The sequence below is a fragment of the Octopus sinensis genome, linkage group LG10 (assembly GCF_006345805.1).
Source record: "Octopus sinensis linkage group LG10, ASM634580v1, whole genome shotgun sequence".
Classification (NCBI taxonomy): Eukaryota; Metazoa; Mollusca; class Cephalopoda; order Octopoda; family Octopodidae; genus Octopus; species Octopus sinensis.
Genome location: NC_043006.1, coordinates 30,742,274 through 30,763,983, shown reverse-complemented (window position 1 = coordinate 30,763,983; position 21,710 = coordinate 30,742,274). Strand labels below are relative to the sequence as shown.

At 38.0% G+C, this 21,710-nt stretch overlaps 1 protein-coding gene across 3 annotated transcripts in view; it reads right to left on the bottom strand.

Moving 5' to 3' along the window:
- LOC115216342 (E3 ubiquitin-protein ligase UBR3) overlaps window positions 1-21,710 on the bottom strand; it is a 64,757-nt gene that overhangs the window by 35,170 nt on the left and 7,877 nt on the right. For all 3 annotated transcript variants that reach the window (XR_005000927.1, XM_036506483.1, XM_029785585.2), the window contains exons 4-14: window positions 19,885-20,031; window positions 17,184-17,273; window positions 16,700-16,833; window positions 11,202-11,430; window positions 10,119-10,298; window positions 9,405-9,538; window positions 8,097-8,195; window positions 5,250-5,405; window positions 4,672-4,800; window positions 3,659-3,711; window positions 947-1,086 (exon numbers count right to left, since the gene is read on the bottom strand). Coding sequence is in view for 2 of the 3 variants with exons in the window: in XM_036506483.1 (XP_036362376.1) it covers window positions 947-1,086; window positions 3,659-3,711; window positions 4,672-4,800; window positions 5,250-5,405; window positions 8,097-8,195; window positions 9,405-9,538; window positions 10,119-10,298; window positions 11,202-11,430; window positions 16,700-16,833; window positions 17,184-17,273; window positions 19,885-20,031 (1,491 nt within the window). In the remaining variant the exon portion in view is untranslated. The remainder of the gene's footprint in view (window positions 1-946; window positions 1,087-3,658; window positions 3,712-4,671; window positions 4,801-5,249; window positions 5,406-8,096; window positions 8,196-9,404; window positions 9,539-10,118; window positions 10,299-11,201; window positions 11,431-16,699; window positions 16,834-17,183; window positions 17,274-19,884; window positions 20,032-21,710) is intronic.

Here is a 21,710-nt window from a genome sequence, read left to right as displayed (position 1 = left end):
TAGCACTAGCACAGGTGCTTTTTACGTGGCACCGGCATTTCATGTATGATTGTCATCATCATCATCACCATTTAGCGTCTGCTTTCCATGCTAGCATGGGTTGGACGGTTCAACTGGGGTCTGGGAAGCCAGAAGGCTGCACCAGGCCCAGTCTGAGCTGGCAATGTTTCTACGGCTGGATGCCCTTCCTAACGCCAACCACTCTGTGAGGGTAGTGGGTGCTTTTTACATGCCACCGGCACAGGTGCCAGAGGAGGCTGGCAAACGGCCAGTCGGATGGTGCTTTTTACGTGCCACCGCACGGAGGCCAGTCGAGGCTGGCAATGGCCACAATCGGATGGTGCTTTTTACGTGCCACCGGCACGGAGGCAAGTCGGGGCGGCGCTGGCAATGGCCACGATCGGATGGTTCACTTACGTGCCACCGGCACTGTTATCACAGCTGCAATTTCCATTGATGTTGATCGACTTCGATTTTAAAAATATATATTTGCAAGAACTGTTTTTGAGAACATGCAAAGCTATTTATTTTACATCACAAATCCAGGCAAGGTTATTTGTGGAAGACCAGCCCATGCATACCTGCAGTCTCCCCTCTCCAGGCTACCAATGCCGTCCAAGGAAAAGACAAAGGATGATACAACTTGGCACCAGTGACATCACAACTCATTTCTACAGCTGAGTGAATTGGAGTAACATGAAATAAAGTGTCTTACTCAAGAATACAACATACAGCCCACTCTGGGAATCAAACACTTCATCCACTGAGCCATGCACCTTCACTACAATACACACACACACAAATATATACACAAACATACACTTGTTTCCACATAGTTTCTCCTAACCAATTTTCTCTGACAAAATGTTGGTTGATATGAGGCTATTGGGAACAGAACCTGTATTTAAAAAGATGATGGTTTTGAGTGAATAAAGTTTAAACTTACCCAGATAGGTGCGTACGGACTGCAACATAGCTAGGAAAGATAAGGCACTCTCCACTAATGCCAGTTCTTGTTCGGATTCCAATATACAACCAATTTTGATTGGTTTAGGGCATAACAAGAGCCAGTTTGTAAGATGAAAGCTGAAAATTACAAACAGATTAAACGTGAAGCTAGATTCAAAAGTAAACATCTAAAAGCTTAAGCAATTTCTTTTTATCTTTATACAAAATGAATAGAATGATTAAAAAAATAAAGCATCTGCAACTAATCACTCATCAATTTTTGGTAATTATTTTACCTACATTTTCCAACAATAGCCTTAATATGCGGATTTTAAAATGTCAATATTTACATACTGAATATTGCTGGAATACATCATTTATGACTGAGTACCCATCTTAATATTAATCAGTCAACTGTGAAGTATCAGCCAGACAGACTGAGGTAATAAGCACTAAATAGGTATCAAATTCATCATCATTATCCATCCACTTCTTCCATGCTTCTATTGATTAGACAGAATTTGTTGAAACAGATTTTCTATGGCTGGATGCCCTTCGTGTTTCCAACCCTTGTGTGCTTCCAAAGTGATATTTCCCTGTGGCCAGACATGTTCTCAAGGAATACTGGAAATGAATGACAATCATTCACAACTAGGAAGACATAGGATGAGGTGGTGAAGCATGACCACCGAACATTTGGCCTCACAGAGGCAATGACAGGAAACCAAGACCTTTGGAGATATACTGTGATTGAGAAAACCTGGCAAATAAAGTGAGATCGCAGCCATGGCCAATGCCAGTGTTGCATGTCCGGCCCATTTAAGAGAACCCTTGATATGTCAGGCAATATGATATGCTTGAGAAGACTTGTTGAGTCAAGTAAAACGAAAATCGTAGCAGTGGCCAGTGCTCCCTGACTGGCTCCTGTGCTGATGGGTCGTAAAAAACACCATCCGAACAGGACCAATGCCAGGGCTGCCTAACTGGCTCCTGTGTCAGTGGCACGTAAAAAGTACCCACTACACTCTCGGAGTGCTTAGCATTAGGAAGGACATCAAGCTGTAGAAACATTGCCAGATCAGATTGGAGCCTGGTGCAGCTGCTGGCTTTCCAGACCCAGTCAAACCGTCTAACCCATGCCAGCATGGACGTTAAACAATGATGATGATGATGATGATGAAAGAGACAAACACACACACAACAACTTTCTTTCAATTTCCATCTACCAATTCCACTCACAAGACTTTGGTCACCTTGAGGCTATAGAAGAAGAAACCAGGCCAAAATGCCACGCAGTGGGACTGAACCTAGAACCATGTCGTTAGGAAGTAAACTTCTTATCTACAGCCACACCAGTGCCTATTAGGATATATATTTTCAAGGAAGGGCTTTGCTATTAAACGGACCCCAATTTTTAATTGGCATTTAGTTTACTATACCTGAAAACATGGAATAATACAAAGTCAGCCCTAGCAAGATTTGATCTCAAATTATTATAAAAGAGATATAACTAAATTCTTCTCAAGAAATGTCAAAAATATCTAAAACCTGTGCAGCAAACAAATAACAAAACAATGAGCAACAATCAAATTACTGTTTTCTAATGTTTAGTAAAGAGACATTGAAATGCAGTTGATGTTCAGGATTTCCCGATGAAGATAGGGGGGGAGTGAAGTGAGGCACTTCCTAATGCCTAACAGACAAGGGTATTTGAAACAGACCTTGTATGATAATCAAACCCATCAATAGTAGGGTTTTCCTTTTGTTTACAACTCAGAGAATTTGTTTAAAGCTAAGAGGTCAGCAACCTAATAAACAATTATTTATGGTTACTAATACATTGTAATGTCAGACACAGGAGAAATGTTAACTCACCACCTGACAGCTCAACAGCCTTTTAATTGACCAACTGTAACCTAATGAGCAATTAATTGTTAGTAAAGCAGACCAAGTGTAACACAAAAGTGAGTGAAGTAGACGTAAGACCACAACTAATTAATGATTCAGTGGGTTGTATTCAGTCCTTTGTATACAAACGAAGACACTGAGGCCTTCAGTAGTTGAAAGTAGATATAAAAGAGTGAGTAGGAGCAGGACTGTGAAAGATAACATCTCAATGATTTGGAGTTCAGGATTCAATTCCTTCATTAGAATATTACAAAATATAGTAAAGAGTTCTTCCAGTATTATGTTTATATTTAAGTAATCTTATATCTGATGCCATTGTAGCCTATGTTCAATAATGGAGATGCAAGAGACAACAACATTATTCTCATCATTTTCCATCCTTCCTTCCATACTGGCATAAACTGAATGTTCTCTGGTATCTCACACTTGTGCTCCTTGGTCATTCAACACATGCAGCAACACAGTAAAAAGAAACAGTTACAAATATGATAGGTGGATGGGGTATCATGTTGTTTTTACATTGGATGTCTTTCATATCACCTACCACTCTACAATCATCATCATTTCAGCATGGATGGGACAATGTGACCTGGATACATTTTAGTATGCCACCAGCACCAGAAAGGTTGTCCCAGACTAAAACTAAGCAGTTCCCTCTACTTAATGTTGGTTCCATTCATTCCTACTTTGTTCAGAAACACAATAAAATGGTTAGATCAGCTTGTCCACACAAAACAAGGTACAAACATTATTAATTGAATCAAAAGAGTAGAATTTGAAAACAGATTTTTAAATGGCTTACCTCTCGATAACAATTCTCACAAACTCGTTAGGTGGGAGATGGGCTGCACACACCTAAAGTGACAAAAAAACAATAATTGAAATAACACAACCTGAGTGATTTGGCAATTAGCAGAATAGATTTTAAGTGAGCAGTGTTGGTCTGCTTTTGTGAAAGTTGGACCAAAACAGAATAATTGCTTATTAAAAAAAAAAGCTGGATGCTATTGTAATAACTTGGAGAAAGTGTTCACCTTCTTTTTTATCAAGCAGCTGAGGGAAATTGAATAACGTGCCTTGGTCAAATGCTTTGTAAAGTTTGAATACTTGTCTATATAAGTCAGTAGTTCAGTACCTCATACTACTTGTACAACCAACTATACAATAATATAGAGTTAGTTACCATCATCATCATCATTTAATGTCTATTTTCCATGCTGGCATGAGTTGGATGCTTTGACAGGAGCTGGCAAGGCTGGAAAGCTACACCAGGCACCATTTGTCTGTTTTGGCATGGTCTCTATGGCTGGATGCCCTTCCTAACACCAACCACTTTATAGAGTGGCACTAGGTGCTTTTTAATTGGCACCAGCACAGGAGCTTTTTAAATAGTACCAGCATGGATGCTTTTTTTATGTTAAAAAATTAAAAACATTACTGCAAGTATTGAATTTCTATTCTGCAAGATTATAAATTCAAACCATGCACTTATGCTGGTAACAATACTTCTATATATGTGTGAGATACGAGATATCAACTACAACTTATTTGTCTGACACACACTGGCACCAGCCCTGCTTCAGTTGGCAGGTGGATTGACATCCAGCTGTCAAAATACAGCTCAGTATTTATAGACATTTGTTAAGGTAAAATACATTTTAAAAGAGTTAGAGAAAATTAGATTATATGATTCAAGCACAGGTAGGGAAAATTTGCAAAATTCAAGATGTAAGAAATAAAGGTAGAGCACAATAATTATTGAAGGAATTCAAAAATCTAAAGTGAGAAAGACACAGTAATGTCATCAACACTCACCTGTATCAGGTAAAGATCAGCATCTAACATAGAATAGCAGAAATGGCACTGAACATAAGTCATTGCCTGTCCTTTGATCTGCAGACCATTTCTTAGCCATAAATTAGCATTGATTTCAGCAATTCCAGCCTAGAAATAAAAAATGTGAGTGTTATTCAAGAATGCACACACAACAGGTGTGTGTGTGTGTGTACGTGTGTGTGTGTGTGTGTGTGTGTGTGTGTGTGTACCCTTTCAACACATTTTTATATAATTCTAATTGTTCCAGAAGAGATTACTACACTGATAAAAGATACTGTCTGGGAATGTACTGTGAGCTGATGGTGATGAATACATTTGATAGAAGTAGCCAAAGGAAAAATTTTAAAGAAACAGATTTAACTTGACCTGTACGAGGAAGTACTTTATTATAATCTTTGGTTAAGCTCATAGCATATAAAAAGACGAGAAAAAAAAACAGAATGTAGTGTTGATGATAGTGCTGATGGTAATGATAATGGCCAACCGAGTGTGATAGAAAAGTCCTGATGGGGTCAGCAATCTTTGGACAAATTTTATTAAAATGGCATTACTCCTACCTGAATTCGCAGTGGAAACATCAACAAGTTCTTCAGCTTTGAATAAGAAGGTAACATTTGTGTGATAGGTACAGCTTGATGTTGGACAGCATAAGCCAAGAATACAGCTAGGTAACGATGAAGAGGCAGGTGGAAAGCCAGCTGCAGGTAACTTGTCTGAAATAAACACACAAGAAAATAAAAATAACATTTCTTGAACATTCTTATTAATTTCTCATCAAAATATTCAACAAATTTGTTTTAAATGTTTAATTTTCACAGTAATTTATTAAAATATACTTCAGATAATATGTCATTTCATTCCAAAGTGAAGGAAAATGACATTCACAAAATTTTTGCTCTTTTAAATAATTTTCTGTGAGTACACCATCAACAACACTTAACATCCATTTTCCAAGCTGGCATGGGTTGGATAGCTCAATAGGAACTTGTAAATCCAGTTCCAGAGTCTGTTGTGATATGGTTTCTACAGCTGGATGCCCATCCTAACACCAATCACTTTATAGAGTGTGCTGGGTGCTTTTTATGTGACACCATCACCAGTTCTAATTTACATCAAATACTTCACAAAAACAAATTGTTAGGTCATTTGTTATTTTCTGGGGTAATTGGTTCACAATAGTTTTTAAGGTTCATTAAAGTTAGAATTCTACAAAAATCAATCTGAAATTAATTGCATTCCTATTATAGATAGAATAACTTACTTCAGTAAAGTTACATTCACAAATATTATGGACAATACTTAACAACACAAGTTTCGGTATGACTTCAAAGACAAACTTTCCATAACTACAGCCTGTTATTAAATAAACAATACAATTGACAATTACTTTGAGCTTTAATTAAGTCAAACATTTCTGAAAGAATCATCTTAATACTCCACTCCATTTTCATAACCAGAGGTAGATGAACATTTGCTATTATCTGTTTGGTCCTTTTTGAAATTAGGAAAACTGAAGAAGTCTGGTTAATATTCAACTTGATCAGTTGGAGTTAATGGTTGCAAGAAAATTTGCAAATAAAAGAATTTCCAGACGAATGCTCGTGAAGGAATGAAGAACTGAAAAACCTTTTGGTAGTAAATGTTTGAGGTGAGACATGCAGAAGGTTTAGTTAAGATGAGAGACAGATGAGTTGAGTAAGCTTAGATGGATTGGGATTGAGTTTATGTGTTGCAAAGAACAGAAAATGATTGTTGTAAGCAGCAGGTAAGACAAAGACAAGGCATGGCCCGACAGGTGACAAGGAAGTTTAGACTATCGGTGAGTAAAAGGTTGCCATTGTGATGAATGGCCTTCTCTTCAAACACACACATAATGTGCATATATATATATTCTTTTATATGTTTCAGCCCTAAGGTTATGCCCATGCTGGGGCAGCATGGCTATATATATATATATATATATATATATATATATATATATATTTAAGAACAAGGAAGTTTAGGCTATCGGTGAGTAAAAGGTTGCCATTGTGTTGAATGGCCTTCTCTTCAAACACACACACAATGTGCATATATATTCTTTTATATGTTTCAGCCCTAAGGTTATGCCCATGCTGGGGCACCATGGCTATATATATATATATATAATATATATATATTATATATATATATATATATATATATATATATATTATATATATATATAAGAACAAGGAAGTTTAGACTATCGGTGAGTAAAAGGTTGCCATTGTGTTGAATGGCCTTCTCTTCAAACACACACAATGTGCATATATATTCTTTTATATGTTTCAGCCCTAAGGTTATGCCCATGCTGGGGCACCATGGCTATATATATATATATATATATATATATATATATCTTTGTGGTACCAGTGCCGGTGGCACACAAGAAAATCATCCGAACGTGGCCGTAGCCAGTACCGCATAGACTGGCCTCCGTGCTTTGGGGACGTAACAAACACCATCCGATCGTGGCCGTCCGCCAGCCTCATCTGGCACTGTGTCGGTGGCACATAAAAACACCATCCGAGCGTGGCCGTCTGCCAGCCTCGTCTGGCACCTATTAGTGGCACATAAAAACACCATCGAGCGTGGCCGTTCGCCAGCCTCGTCTGGCACCTGTGTCGGTGGCACATAAAATCACCCACTACACTCTCGGAGTGGTTGGCGTTAGGAAGGGCATCCAGCTGTAGAAACACTGCCAGATCTGACTGGCCTGGTGCAGCCTTCGGGCTCCCCAGACCCCAGTTGAACCGTCCAACCCATGCTAGCATGGAAAACGGACGCTAAATGATGATGATGATGATGATGATGATATATATAAGAACAAGGAAGTTTAGACTATCGGTGAGTAAAAGGTTGTCATTGTGTTGAATGGCCTTCTCTTCAAACACACACACAATGTACATATATATATTCTTTTATATGTTTCAGCCCTAAGGTTATGCCCATGCTGGGGCACCATGGATATATATATAAATATATATATATATATATAAAAGAACAAGGAAGTTTAGACTATCGTTGAGTAAAAGGTTGTCATTGTGTTGAATAGCTTTCTCTTCAAGCACACATTAAGCACATATAAATATATATACACACATATATACACATACCTATATGCAAGGAAAGAGAGAGAGAAAGAGAGCAACCACAAATATGTGAAAACCAGATGTGTTCAATGTGTAAGCCACAGTTGAAATAAAAAAACACAAACAGAATCAGATGAACACAAACAAATCAAAACAACACAAAATACATTTTGAAAATTAGATTTCAGAAAAGGGGATATAAACAGACAACAGAGCATCTCACAAATAATGTCAATTCTACAGAAATACATTTAATTAACTGGGAAAAGATAAAACAATTATGAGCCTCACCTTGTCGCCTTTATTTGCATCAAAATTAATCGACTCAAACCAATCTTCAAGAGTTTCCAGACAAGCAGCGACTATTGCTTTTGTACAATGGGCAGTTTTCTATAAGAAAACAAAGTTTATGGTATAATTAATTGATAATTGTAAAGTATAATTAATTGGTAATTATAAAATTTATTGTTCACCATAACAGAGCTGTAATGTATTGTTACAAATTATTGTACAAAACAAAAAAATTATTGAAACAAAACAAATATAATAATCTTGGTGAATTCATGAGTAAAACAAGGAAGTTTACAAGACTATTTGGTATTTAGCAATTAATAGAATAAATAGGAAACCATATGTAAAAGATAAATCCATAATGGCAAAGCCAAAGATTTATGTTAGAATTTTGACATTTTTTTAATTAGGTTTATATATCTCAGGAAGAGGTTGAGGGCGAAACTGTTTTTAAGAAAAAAAACAGAAACATGACCTGCAACCAATAGGATGAAGGAAGGCATGTAGAATTTAGTGTCCAACCAAATATACCATGGATAAGAATGCCCAATGCAAGAGATGCAAATTTAATATCCTTTCTTCTCATCTATTTCCTCACTACCCAAAACAGAATCCTTTCTTTCTATTTCACAGACATACTTGATCCATTAGGTTATCATTTGTTTCTGGTTTCTATGAATATAGCTAGAACTACAGTTCTATATTTAAGAGATGAGGAATTATGTACATTATTTACATTTTACGGATATTTGTCCTTATCTTGTTTGCTGCTAACACATTTTGGCTGATATACCCTCCAGCCTTCATCAGGTGTCTTGGGGAAATTTCGAACCTGGGTTCTCATTCCTAATAGATTATTATATGCCCACGGGCATATGGTGTAGTGGTTAAGAGCGCGGGCTACTAACCCTAAGATTCTGAGTTTGATTCCAGGCAGTGACCTAAATAATAATAATAACATCGAAAAATACCTTAGGAATGAGAACCCAGGTTCAAAATTTCCTCAAGATATATATCAGCTGAAACGTTGTGTTAACAACAAACAAGATGAGGACAAATATCCGTCAAATGTAAATAATATAGCTAGAAATATTGCATCATGCTTTGGTTGAGACAAAACTTCCTAGCCAAATTGCAGGGTGAAAACAAAACAAAAAAAAATTAAAGTTATGATTTTAAGAAACCTGTCCATGTGACAAAGAAGTTTGCTTCCTAACAGAAATCAACAAGAAGTGTTATAAATTTCATTTAGAGAAACAAAGGTTTAACAGAAAATGCAACAAAGTGAAACCAAACTGAAATACTTACACTGTCCTTACAATGAGAGATCAAATACGACATTGGAGATGCCGAGATTTCAAGTTCAGCAGAAAAAGCAGCATAATACGTGTCTGGCTCAAATTCAACATGCTGAGTAAGTTCTCGTTCATTTAAATTACAACCTGAGAGAAAAAATTAGAAAGCAAAATAACAGTATTGGAATGGTAACTACTTATTCGCTTGTATCAAAGAAGTAAATTGATATAACTCCAAGAATGTATCTTAAAAGTTCCACTATGAATCATTTGATAACATTTGATATCAAAAATGCATTTTTAATACAATTGTAAAAATCATTACTTTGTATACACCACTGTAACTTTTATACTGGAGTGGTTGGCATTAGGAAGAGCATCCAGCTGTAGAAACCATGCCAAATCAGACTAGAACCTGGTGCAAGCTCATCAGCTCCAGTCAAACCATCTAACCCATGCCAGCATGCAGAGCAGATGTTAAATGATGATGATGATGGTGAGATAGAGAATGTTCTAATTAGAAGAAAGAAAAAACTTTTGCACACATCATTCACTGGATACATATAGAAGATGTGCAATTAGCTTTAGTCTCATTTTTGTTAAGTCAATCAACAGATTAATTATAAACCATCTCTACTTTCATTAAACAAGATCTCTCCCCAACACTCTCTTAGTAAAAAATACTAATACACACACACAAATCACATAGTACAAGAAAAGTGTTTACCTTGGAAATAAACAAGCAAGCAAAGCCATGTATTAACCAAGTTAACATTTTCCATAAATTGCAAGGCAATGGTATGATGAGACAACAAGTTGATCAAATCACTAACAATTGGCCAATAACAATGATCTTTCATGGCTTTAGAATCACAGTCTACGACATTATGGAAGTTCTTGAAATTGTCTGAAAGATGAAAGAAAATTTTATAATTTTAGTAAACGGGTAAAAAAGAAAAAAAGATACAAGCAGAACAATCAATTTACATTGATGGCAGTGTTTGAACGGTACTTTATTGACCATTGAAGGATGAAAGGTAAAGTGCAGTTTGATGGGATTGAACCTTTGAATGTAAAGGACCAATAACTAAATGAGGCAAAGAATTTTGTCCAAATGCAGGAATGTGCAAAAGAATAGAAATAAAATAGTTTTATGTAAAATAATAATTGTCAGACAAAAACAAGTACACTAGTATGGCTGTGTGGTGAACAAGTTGGCTTAGCAACGTGGTTTCAGGTTCAATCTAACAACACAACATCTTGAACAAGGAGTTTCTAATACAACCTTTGGTTGAACAATATCTTCTGAATGAAAAACTGTATTTGTATGTCTTCAACTGATGCAGATCAATGAGGTTATATAAAACAGCAGGAAACTGGAAAACTGGTGACATTCTTTTCCTCTTTTTGCAAACAGTGAAGGCATGAGTCCAATTCCCAACAGTACAGTTATGTCTTTGAGTAAGACATCTCACATTGCTCCAATCCACTCTGCTGCCAAAAATGAGTTGTGTCTGTAATTCAAAAGGGGCCAGCCTTGTCACATTCTGTATCATGTTGAATCTCCCTGAGAACTATGTTAAGGGTACACATGTCTGTGGAGTGCTCAGCCACTTGCACATTAATTTCATGAGCAGGGTGTTTTACTGATCAGATCAACAGGAAACACTCTTCATTGTAACTGATGCTGTGCCGGGGTTTTTACTACCAAAAAATTAGGGAATCAGGGACTAGGCAATTAACAATCATACGTAAAGGCACCAGTGTTCATAAATTACAATATGAAATAAAATAATGAAACATAACTTACTCTGTAATGTACTCTGCATGAAAACAGATTCCACCATGTGGCGTAGACTGAAGACAAGGATGTAGAGCAGGTTGTAGTCTTTGCACATGGTCCTTGCTAACGTTTCATTGCTGAACAACTGAACACTGATGTGGACCACACGATGTGCTACTGCATAGTGGTCTTTAGACTTGACCACAACCAATGATACTCGACTGTAGTGCTGCACAAAAGCCTTTGTAAAGGCTTGCTGTTAATGAGAGTAAAACAAGGAAAAAACATTGATAAACAGTCAGAGCACCAGAAACCCTCAGAAGAAAATACTCATAATCCTTATCATTTTGCTGTGTGATAAGAAGTGTGCTTCCCAACCACATGGTCCTGGGTTCAATCCTACTGCTGACAACTTGGGCAAGTGTCTTCTACTATAGTCCAGGGCTGATCAATACTTTGTGAGTGGATTTGGTAGACAGAAACTGAAAGATGTCCATCATGTGTGTGCGTGTGTGTTACTGTCTCCTTATCATGACATTACATGACAGCTGTAAATGAGTGTCACTGTCATACATGCAGGGAAAATGTTACTTTGCTAAGAAACAAGTGAGAGTTGGCAACAGAAAGGGCACCCAACTATGGAAAATCTGCCTCAAATTCTATCCACTCCATGCTCACAGCTGAGAAGTCATAGATTGTCATAAGCAAGTGAGAAAAATATTGAAGGCCATTTTAGAACTGAAGCAGATAAATGGTAGCAAAGGGTTGTTGGGGAGGCAAAAGTGGTGGAAGGCTTTGTAATGGTGGTTGTTGTATTGAGGTGAACCAGCAGCGATGGACAAAGCACCATCCAAACATGGCCAATGCCAGTACCCCGACTGGCCCCCATACCAGTGGCACGTAAAAAGCACTATCCAAACGTGATTGATGCTAGGCCCACCTGACTGGCTCCTGTGCCAGTGGTACATAAAAAGCACCCACTACACTCACGGAGTGGTTGGCGTTAGGAAGGGCATCCAGCTGTAGAAACACTGCCAGATCAGACTGGAGCCTGGTGCAGCTGCTGGCTCCCCAGACCTCAGTCAAACCATCCAACCCATACCAGCATGGAAAATGGATGTTAAACGATGATGATGATGAATAATATTGGCAACTGCCCTCTGTTTTAGTAAAATGAGGAGAGTTGTGTCTGGTGGTGAAGGAGTCAGTGATGTGGCTAGTTGTGGCTGACAGTAGCAACAGAATCGTTTGCGGGTCATAAAGAGAACGGTATGCACAAGAAAATCATTATTATTTCATTTAATTTTCTCTTCCTTTTCTCCATCTATATCTATAAAACACAAAATGTCAGTGTGTGTGTGTATGCTTTTTATGTGTTTCCACATTTTTTTATCTGATGTTGATGAAATTTTTTTTATTAAATAGCAAATTTACCCAGGCAGGTCACTGCTGCATTATCAATGCCTAGAGATACCCTCTTCTAGAATAAAAATCAATAAAACTGAAGCCCCCACCCCCACTCACTTTTTGTAAAAAAAGGCAAAAGTTGCATGTGAGAAAAGTTTTTACAGGAACGTCTGATTTTTATAATTTTGGTGTCAAAAGGACTGTAATGTTGCAACATTTCAGGCAAATGTTTTGGCACTGCCTTGGGGCCTGTGATTCCCAAGAAAATTGCAAAAAACTTTGAAAAAAAATCAATTTTTTGCATTTTTGCAAAGTTACACAGTAGAAACCTTTTCACTGGAAAGTCCAATTTCCTTGATTTTTACAGCTAAAAAACCACCATGTAACAGTGGTTCTATCAAGTATCTATTCTATGTGCGACAAAAAAAATGGGAAAAAAATCAATTTTTTTCAAGTTTTGCATCTTGAGAATGGCCAGAGAGTCTACATCTCCAGCTCTAATACTGTCCAGCTGGCACAAGAACCCAAGGACACCGTACTCACTGTCTTCTTCAAACTATGCACCAATGACCCCTTCGCCAAGACCCTCATGTATCCCCAAGTTCCATCATATTACATTTGGAAAAAGAAAACACGCATTTGGGAATCAAGAAAACAAGGACAACCCATCGAGGGACAGCCAAACTTAAAATCTTCCCCCACCCTTGGAAGAGATACACACTTCACCCTAACCAACAGGAATGTTTTTACCTTCGCCTACTGCTGCATGAGGTCACGGGACCAACATCTTTCGATGACCTGGAAAGCTTCAACAGTGATGTTTTTGCTACATACCACAAATTCTGCTTTAAACGTGGCCTGCTAGAAGATGGCACTCAGTGGGACCCAACAATGGCTGAAGCAGCTACAATATGCTTGGCAAGGAGTCTTCAAAAGTTCTTTGCAGTGCTACTGCAAACATACAAACTCAGTGATCCTGTAACCTTAAGGGAGAAATACAAGGAAGGCCTTTCAGAGGACTACCACCACCAACAACAACTTCTGTTGCCTCACTTGAACGTCAGTTTCAACAATGAATTCTTCAACATTGAGGATAGCCTACTTACTGCCGGCAGTAACGACCTTTCATTTTATGGTCTACCGAAAGTCAGCAGAACCGGCTTGCACTCACTAACAACAGGTGTTATTCAGGAAACAGCCAACGACATCGATGCTCTTCAACAATACATCAACGAAAATGAGCCAAAGTTCCTTCAGGACCAGCAACACGCATACAGTACTGTTTACACTTCCATTTGTGAATGCAAAGGAGGTATTTTCTCTTCAGATGCCCCAGGAGGAACTGGAAAAACATTCATGACTAAACTCCTCCTTGCAAGAGTACGCCAGTAAAAGGGGATCGCTTTAGCTGTAGCTTCTTCCGGAATTGTCACGACTCTACTGCCCAGGGGTAGGACGGCTCATTCGACCTTCAAATTCCCGTTCAATGCTTCTGTGTCCGACTCAGCCACTTGCATTATTACAACAGACTCAGACAAAGCAGAAGTGCTGCGAAGGTGCCAGCTCATTGTTTAGGGCAAATGCACCATGGCACATAAATGATACCTTGAAGCAGTGGACAGGACCCTGAAAGACATCAGGGGCTGCATTAACCCCAGGGGAGGCATTTCCCTCCTTCTGTCTCATACATAGGCACACCTGTGGACACTGTGGATGACCTTACAACTGCTGTTTTTCCTGATCTGCACATAAACTACCAAGACCTGAATTGGCTGTGTGAAAGAGCCATATTAGCTCCCAAAAACACATTTGTTGCGAAACTCAATGAAAACCAGCTGCGAAGCTTTCCTGGAAACCTTCACACCTACAAGTCTGTGGACACTGTAGTGGACCAAGAGGAGGCCATTAATTTTACCACAGAATTCCTCAATTACTTGGATCCCTCGGGACTACTGACTCATCAACTGCACCTTAAAATTGGAGCTCTGGTTATGCTGCCGAGGAACCTGGAGCCACCACGTCTGTGCAACAGAATGCAGTTAGTGGTAAAAAATGTGCTACCTCATGTTATTGAAGCAACTATTCTTATGGATTGCAGCATCAGAGACGTCTTTACACCCAGGACACTTCTTACACCATCAGATAAGCAATGCCCCTGTCCCTTGTGTCGACTTCAGTTCCCTCTTCAACTTTGTTTTGCCATGTCCATCAACAAGTCCAAAGGCCAAACACTAACAACAAGAGGCCTCCATTTAGGCCAACCATGCTTCTCGTACAGCCAACTGTACATTAGATGCTCAAGAGTTGGATGCAAAAAAAAAAAAACTTTTCGTATTCGCCCCAAAAGCCAAAACAAAATATATCGTCTACTGTGAGGTGCTGTAGGCTGTCCAACACACTGCAGCTTCCCTGCTGAACAGGTTTATGGTGAGTGAGTGCTATTGCTGCCATTCTTCCAAAATTACCTGTTTTTCTTAAGTCTTTTATTTTTTATTTTGTCCACTACAGCTTCTCAATTTCATTGCAGATGGCTTGAGTTTTGACATAACTGCATGCACTGCTTTTCATGTGAACGAAAAAGGATCTTTATACCTGTAAACAGTTAACAATCCTTTCCAGGGCTATTGTGAGAACAATAACACGGCCCTTTTCAGGGCTACTTTACATTCAATTGTTGCACCTCCTGAGATGCTCTTGTGGCTTCTCCAGGGCTTTTCACCCTTTGTTGTTACTACTTTATTTATGGTCTATGGGAAAAATCACTTCTTCTTCAATGTCAGTGTTTGAAAGAAGCCCGTTGTGTGTGTGTGTGTGTGTATATATATATATATATATATTATATATATATATATATAGGGAGAGTTTACGAAAAAAACAAAAGACAAAGACAGGTGGTGTACAAAACAAACAGATGTATTAGTATAACACTCAGGAATATATATATATATATCATCATCGTTTAACGTCCATTTCCATGCTAGCATGGGTTGGACGGTTCAACCGGGGTCTGGGAAGCCAGGAGGCTGCACCAGGCTCCAGTCTGATCTGGCAGTGTTTCTACAGCTGGATGCCCTTCCTAATGCCAACCACTCCGTGAGTGTAGTGGGTGCTTTTTACGTGCCACCGGCACAGGTATCACAACTACAATTTCCATTTGATTTTTTGATGTTGATGTATTTGACTCAATAGGTCTCCTCAAGCACAGCAGGTCGCCCTACGATCCAAGGTAAGCACAGCAGGCCGTCCTGCAATCTAAGGTACTTTGGATGGGCTGGGGCTTCTATGTGAAGCTGCTGCAGGAAACAGCCATGAACTCACATTATTTGTTGGGTCTTCACAGTCACAGCATATCTCTAGAGGTCTCGGTCTTTCGTCATTGCATCTGTGAGACCCAACGTTTGAAGGTTATGCTTGACCACCTCATCCCATGTCTTCCTGGGTCTACCTCTACCCCGGATTCCTTCAACTGTTTGGGAATGGCACTTCTTCACACATCTTTCCTCGTCCAGCCATAGTACATGACCATACCAGCACAAACGTCTCTCTTGCACACCACATCCAATGCTTCTTATGTCCAGCATTTCTCTCAGGGCACTTACACTCTGTTGTGTATGCACACTGACATTACACATCCAGCGGATCATGCTAGCTTCATTTCTTTCAAGCCTATGCATGTCCTCTGCAGTCACAGCCCATGTCTCACTACCGTGAAGCATGGCAGCTCGCACACATGCGTCGTACAATCTACCTTTCACTCTGAGTGAGAGACCCTTTGTCGCCAGTAGGGGTAGGAGCTTTCTAAACTTTACCCAGGCTATTCTTATTCTAGTGGTAACACTCTCTGAGCATCCACCCCCACTACTAACTTGGTCACCTAGGTAGCAGAAACTATCAACTACTTCTAGTTTCTCCTCCAGGAGTGTAATGGAATCTGTTTTCTGAGTATTAATGGTGTCAATTGCACCAGTGCACCTGCCACACACAAAATATATATCTATATATATATATATGTGTGTGTATGTGTGTGTGTGTGTGTTTGTCCTCCCACCATTGCTTGACAACCAATGTTGGTGTGTTTGGAACATTTTACTGATGGGGAAGAATTTTCAAAAGCTTACCTTGTAATGATCATCTGGCAGAAGACTTAGTAATAACGTAACAATCTTCTGTGGTAATTCCAACTTGACCATCCAAAAGACTAATTCATCCAAGATTGTGGTGTGCAGTAGTTTCTGGTCCAAACAGATTTTGTCTGTATAGTATATAAAGATATGTTCATGAAGGTTATGGAATAAATAGAGAGGCAGAAAATGTCTTTAAAATTAATTCTAAATTTGGAAGAATGTTCTTTTTTGTTGTTCTTATGCCAGTAAAATAAATAATGTCATAAATGGATGGTTCCACTGATGAGAAACTAAATCCATTGAAGAAATGAAGAATTCTTTGAAGAGTGTCAAGAAATTTCAAATCACAAAATAAATTTAAAAAAAGAAGTAAAAAAAAAAGTCAAGTTTAAATAAATCTTTGAGTTCTGAATATGTTTTAAATTTAATCTTTTAGTGATTCCAAAGTAGAGAAGTAATGAAAAGGAAGATTACTTACTGCTAAAGACATCAAATGATGGAGGATAAGTCATCTCTTTCACAGCCTGTAAATAATTTTTCTGGCTTTCTGAGTGGTAGCAACCTTCACCTGAAATAGAAACCATTTCAAATTATATTCATACAGAAGTCAAAGAAGAAAAGAATTTTAAAGTAAAAATACATGCACACACATCTAACAATCACCTAAGAGAATTCCAAAATGCAATTTCCAAGAAAGCAAACACTGTACCACAAGAACAGGTGTATGAGGTTGCTGTTGCTGTTTGGCTGTGTTTGAATCATTCCGACATTATAGCTGTAATCATCTCAACTTCTTCTATGTCATGGAATACGCTATCTAATGTATTAATTTTTTACTTAATAAGGTCTGATTTAAGGAAGATTTGGTTTTTATTTCTAGCAGGTCTAGTGACTGCATGGAGGCTCCTTATATGTATTAATTTCTGAGATGAATTATTAAAACAATCCTTTTTTCTAGAAGTATTAATTGCTAAAATGATATTAATTACTATAAGCACTGATTTGGGAGAGAAAAGCGGGACTGGCTCACTGATAGGGCTCAACCCATATGCATATTGCTTATTAAATAACCAATTCTAGTATACATTCTCTGGCAATCATTCGAAACTCCAACTTCGTATGTAAATCTCGTTTCTTATACTTTTTATTTCAACTCGGCTATTTTTATCTTTGGCCAGCTCCATATCAAACCATCCAACTCATGCTAGCATAGAAAACAGATGTTAAATGAAAATGATGACGATGATGAAGAGAATTGATTTATCGGTTTCAAATTTTGGCACAAGGCCAACAATTTCAAGGAAGCGGATAAGTCAATTAAATCAATCCCCAATACTTAACTGGTACTTATTTTATTGACCCCAAAAGTATAAAGAGCAAGGTTGACCGTGGCAGAATTTGAACTCACTATGCAGACGGACAAAATGCTGTTAAGCATTTTGCCTGGGGTGCTAATTAATGATTCTGCCAAATTGCCACCTTAATAATAATCCTTTCTATTATAGACACAAGGCCTGAAATTTGAGGGGAGGGGACTAGTCGATTACATCAACCCCAGTGATTGACTGGTCCTCAATTTACTGACCCTGAAAGGATGAAAGGCAAAACCAACCTCGGCGGAATTTGAACTCAGATCGTAACAACGGGCAAAATACCACCAAGCTAATAATAATAATAACAGTGGCGATTATTGTTGGGTCCTCAGGGACAATAAGAGAAGGTACCAAGAGGAATGTAAAAGAAATTGGAATAGAGAGCCCAGGAGAACTGTTACAGAAGGTTTGCCTCCTTGGCACATCCAAAATAATCAGAAAAGTATTAGATTGTAGAGAAGAATAGATAGCATGGTACCATAGGCTGCAGGCAGCAAGCCTACTGTACATGCAAGACTCCAGGAAGTCCAACAAAACCTGAATTAAAAAATAATAATAATAATAACAAGCAACAACTTAACAGTGGCCAAAAAGTTCAGGACCAAAAGCAGAGACTGCAGGGTTTATATTGGTGGCACAAGATCAAAGCTTGCTTACCAAAAACTACCAGGCTCACATTCTTCAAAACGGTTTTGACCCTAAATGCAGATTCTGCAACACATTTGATGAAACAATAGACCATCTTGTCTCAGGATGTCCTGTGCTGACACCAAACAAATACTAAAGTTGCCACAATAGGGTAGGACACTATTTACGTTGGAAAATATGTAAACACTACAAAATCAGTACTCCTGCTTACTGGTACGAACATCACTCCGAGTCAGCCACTGAAGGTAAAAATGTCGCTATCCTCTGGGATTTTCAAGTCAACGCTGACGGAACAATCCAGGCTAATTGACCAGACATAATGATTAAAGACAGGGAAGAAAATACTTGAAGACTAATAGATGTAAGTGTTCCCATTCATAAAAATATATCCATATAAGAATTTGACAAATTAAGTAAATATAAGGACTTGGAAATTGAGATACAAAAGACGTGGCATCTTAATGCAAGAACTGTTCCTGTTATTGTAGGTGCCCTTGGTATGATAAGAAAGGGATGTCAGAAACATTTAGATAAGATCCCAGGAGACATGTTGTTGTTGTTTGGCTGTGTTTGAATCATGTCTCAAAGAAATCAAAAAAATTGTGCTGACAAATGCTGCCTACATCTTTAGAAAAACCTTATCAATTTAAATATCTGTGTTGTATTACATTAAGATATTTCATTACTGCCCCTGCCACTTCCCCTCCTCAAACTTTCGCTCATACTATAATATTTCTTATTCTTCACTCGCCCTAAGATGCTGGGTGTGTCTCAGCAGGTGGTTGTAACAAACATACAGATTAAAAGTGAAAAAAAAATTGATAATAATGATTTGGAACAGAATGTCTGGTAGAGCTCCTACAGAAAGTTTCTCTTAGGGACAGCAATGATTATCAGGAGGGTTCTAAGCACTTCAGAGACTGCTGAAAACTTGTGGATACCTAAGATTAGAGGTAGTAACCAGCTATCCACATAAATCCTATCAGGAATAAGACCGAACCTGAGCCAAACCAAATAATAGCAATTATGAATTGGGTAGCTAGTGGCAGAGAATGTGTCAGTAATTGTGGAAATGTTATGAATTATAATAATGTTGGTGTTGACAATGATAATGGTGGTGATGGTGATGTTGGTGAATGTTAAAGTCATGTGACTTACTCTGAGTGAATTTCTCATAGATTACAGGATCAGTAAGAGTTTTGCCCATCTGCTTCATCATGACAGCACCCATCTCACAAAGACTGTGCAGGAAACTTAAATAAGAGTCTGCATCTTGCATTGCTATCTGACTGATATCGGCAGCCTCTGAAAAATGGAATCAAAATAAAATGAAGAAAAATAATTAGTAATATAATCAAGAGAGAAAAACATAAGCAGAAAACATGCACATACACAGCTCCACACTTTGGTAGAAGAAGCAGTGGTACCGGTAGATGAGGAATTAAATGTAGCCAGTAATATCATGAAAGGTCATGGTAATAATTGGTGGAAGTAGTTGTATCATTGATTGGAAATAACAGAAACAACTTGTTCAAATGTTATACAACAAAATCTGATGTAAAGTGTTTTGATCACTTGACAAAATGATTTTGTAGTAATTAACTGAAAATAAGATGGCCAGATGATTATGAAACCCAATACAGTCTTCATTATAATGTCAATTAATACTTTATGAATTGTCTTAAGGAGTTTGCTAAATGAATTAATATCATTTAGCTGTTGATTAAGGATGATAATGAAAATAGATTTTTTTCATTTTTGTCTGAATTTTATTTTTAATTGTTATTGTGTTAATTACTGGTTTAATTAATAACTAATTAGCTGTTGTTACCATCCTAAAAAGTAGCTTCTGGTAAGATTGTTGACATAATATAGGAGAGATTAGTGGTTGTACATCATGTGTACGAAGACAGAGAGGTGCTTCTGCCATGCTTCTCACCCCAGGCAAGAAGCAAAAATACAAAGAAGAAATAACTGCAGTATGGGTGGTGTAGGTATATTCTTAGCCAATGAGTGAGTGAATGTCAAATCTAGAACAGGTGACAGAATAAGTAATCTCAGGTAAATAATAGCATCTGTGATGTGTTTTGTCCCTCTGAATTAGTGGAACAGCAAACAGACAGATTCTATAAGGCTCTTGTGCAAAGTACTTCAAGAATAGATAACAGTGATTTTTATCACCAAAAGTTGATGTAATTTAATGATGAGGAAGAGGACAGTGATGAGTAGCAAATGTGGATCATAGTAAGGGAAATACTAAATACCAAAGCTGTTGCAATACCATCTTCTGAAAGCCAGCCAACTGGTTAGTTCTCATTATAAGAACTGACAGTTTTGGAAAGAAGAGAAGAAAGAAAGAAGCTCAGCAAGAAGCAAGATGTCAGGTGTATCAAATCAAGAGAGAACCTAAGAATAAAAATGTGGTTAAAATTCTGCACCGTGGAGATGAAAGGTGCAAAAAACATTCTGAATTGCAAACCAGTTTGTGTGGATCTGACTGTCACTGGGGAAAGATATGTCCCAAAGTGTCACCTATGCACTTCAACTCAATGATAGTGAAATGTGGCTTAGCAACAAGGTTACTGAAGAACTACTAGAGAGGGACTAACTACTCACTCAAGTGGAACCAACAGAGAGAGAGACTCCGATGTATTAAGAAAATGGCAGCAGATCTATCAAGCCTGGCGGATTAAGATGTTTAAGCATGAGACTATGAAGCTGGTATGATAAGCTCTGTATTTTGCATAGAACAGAACAAGTTTTTATCCCTAATGACTAATGTAACCATATAATCATCAACTTCTAAAAGGCTTAAGGAAATGCACAAGAAAATAGCAATTACACCTCAAACTAATATACCAAGCCTTGGATCTAGCAGAAAGAATTTTAGTAAAGTTAATTCAGAATAGGGTAAATCTGAAAAAAGACACAGTTTGGGGGATATGACCATCACTGTGTTATCTGGTCAGTAATAAGGAAACTAG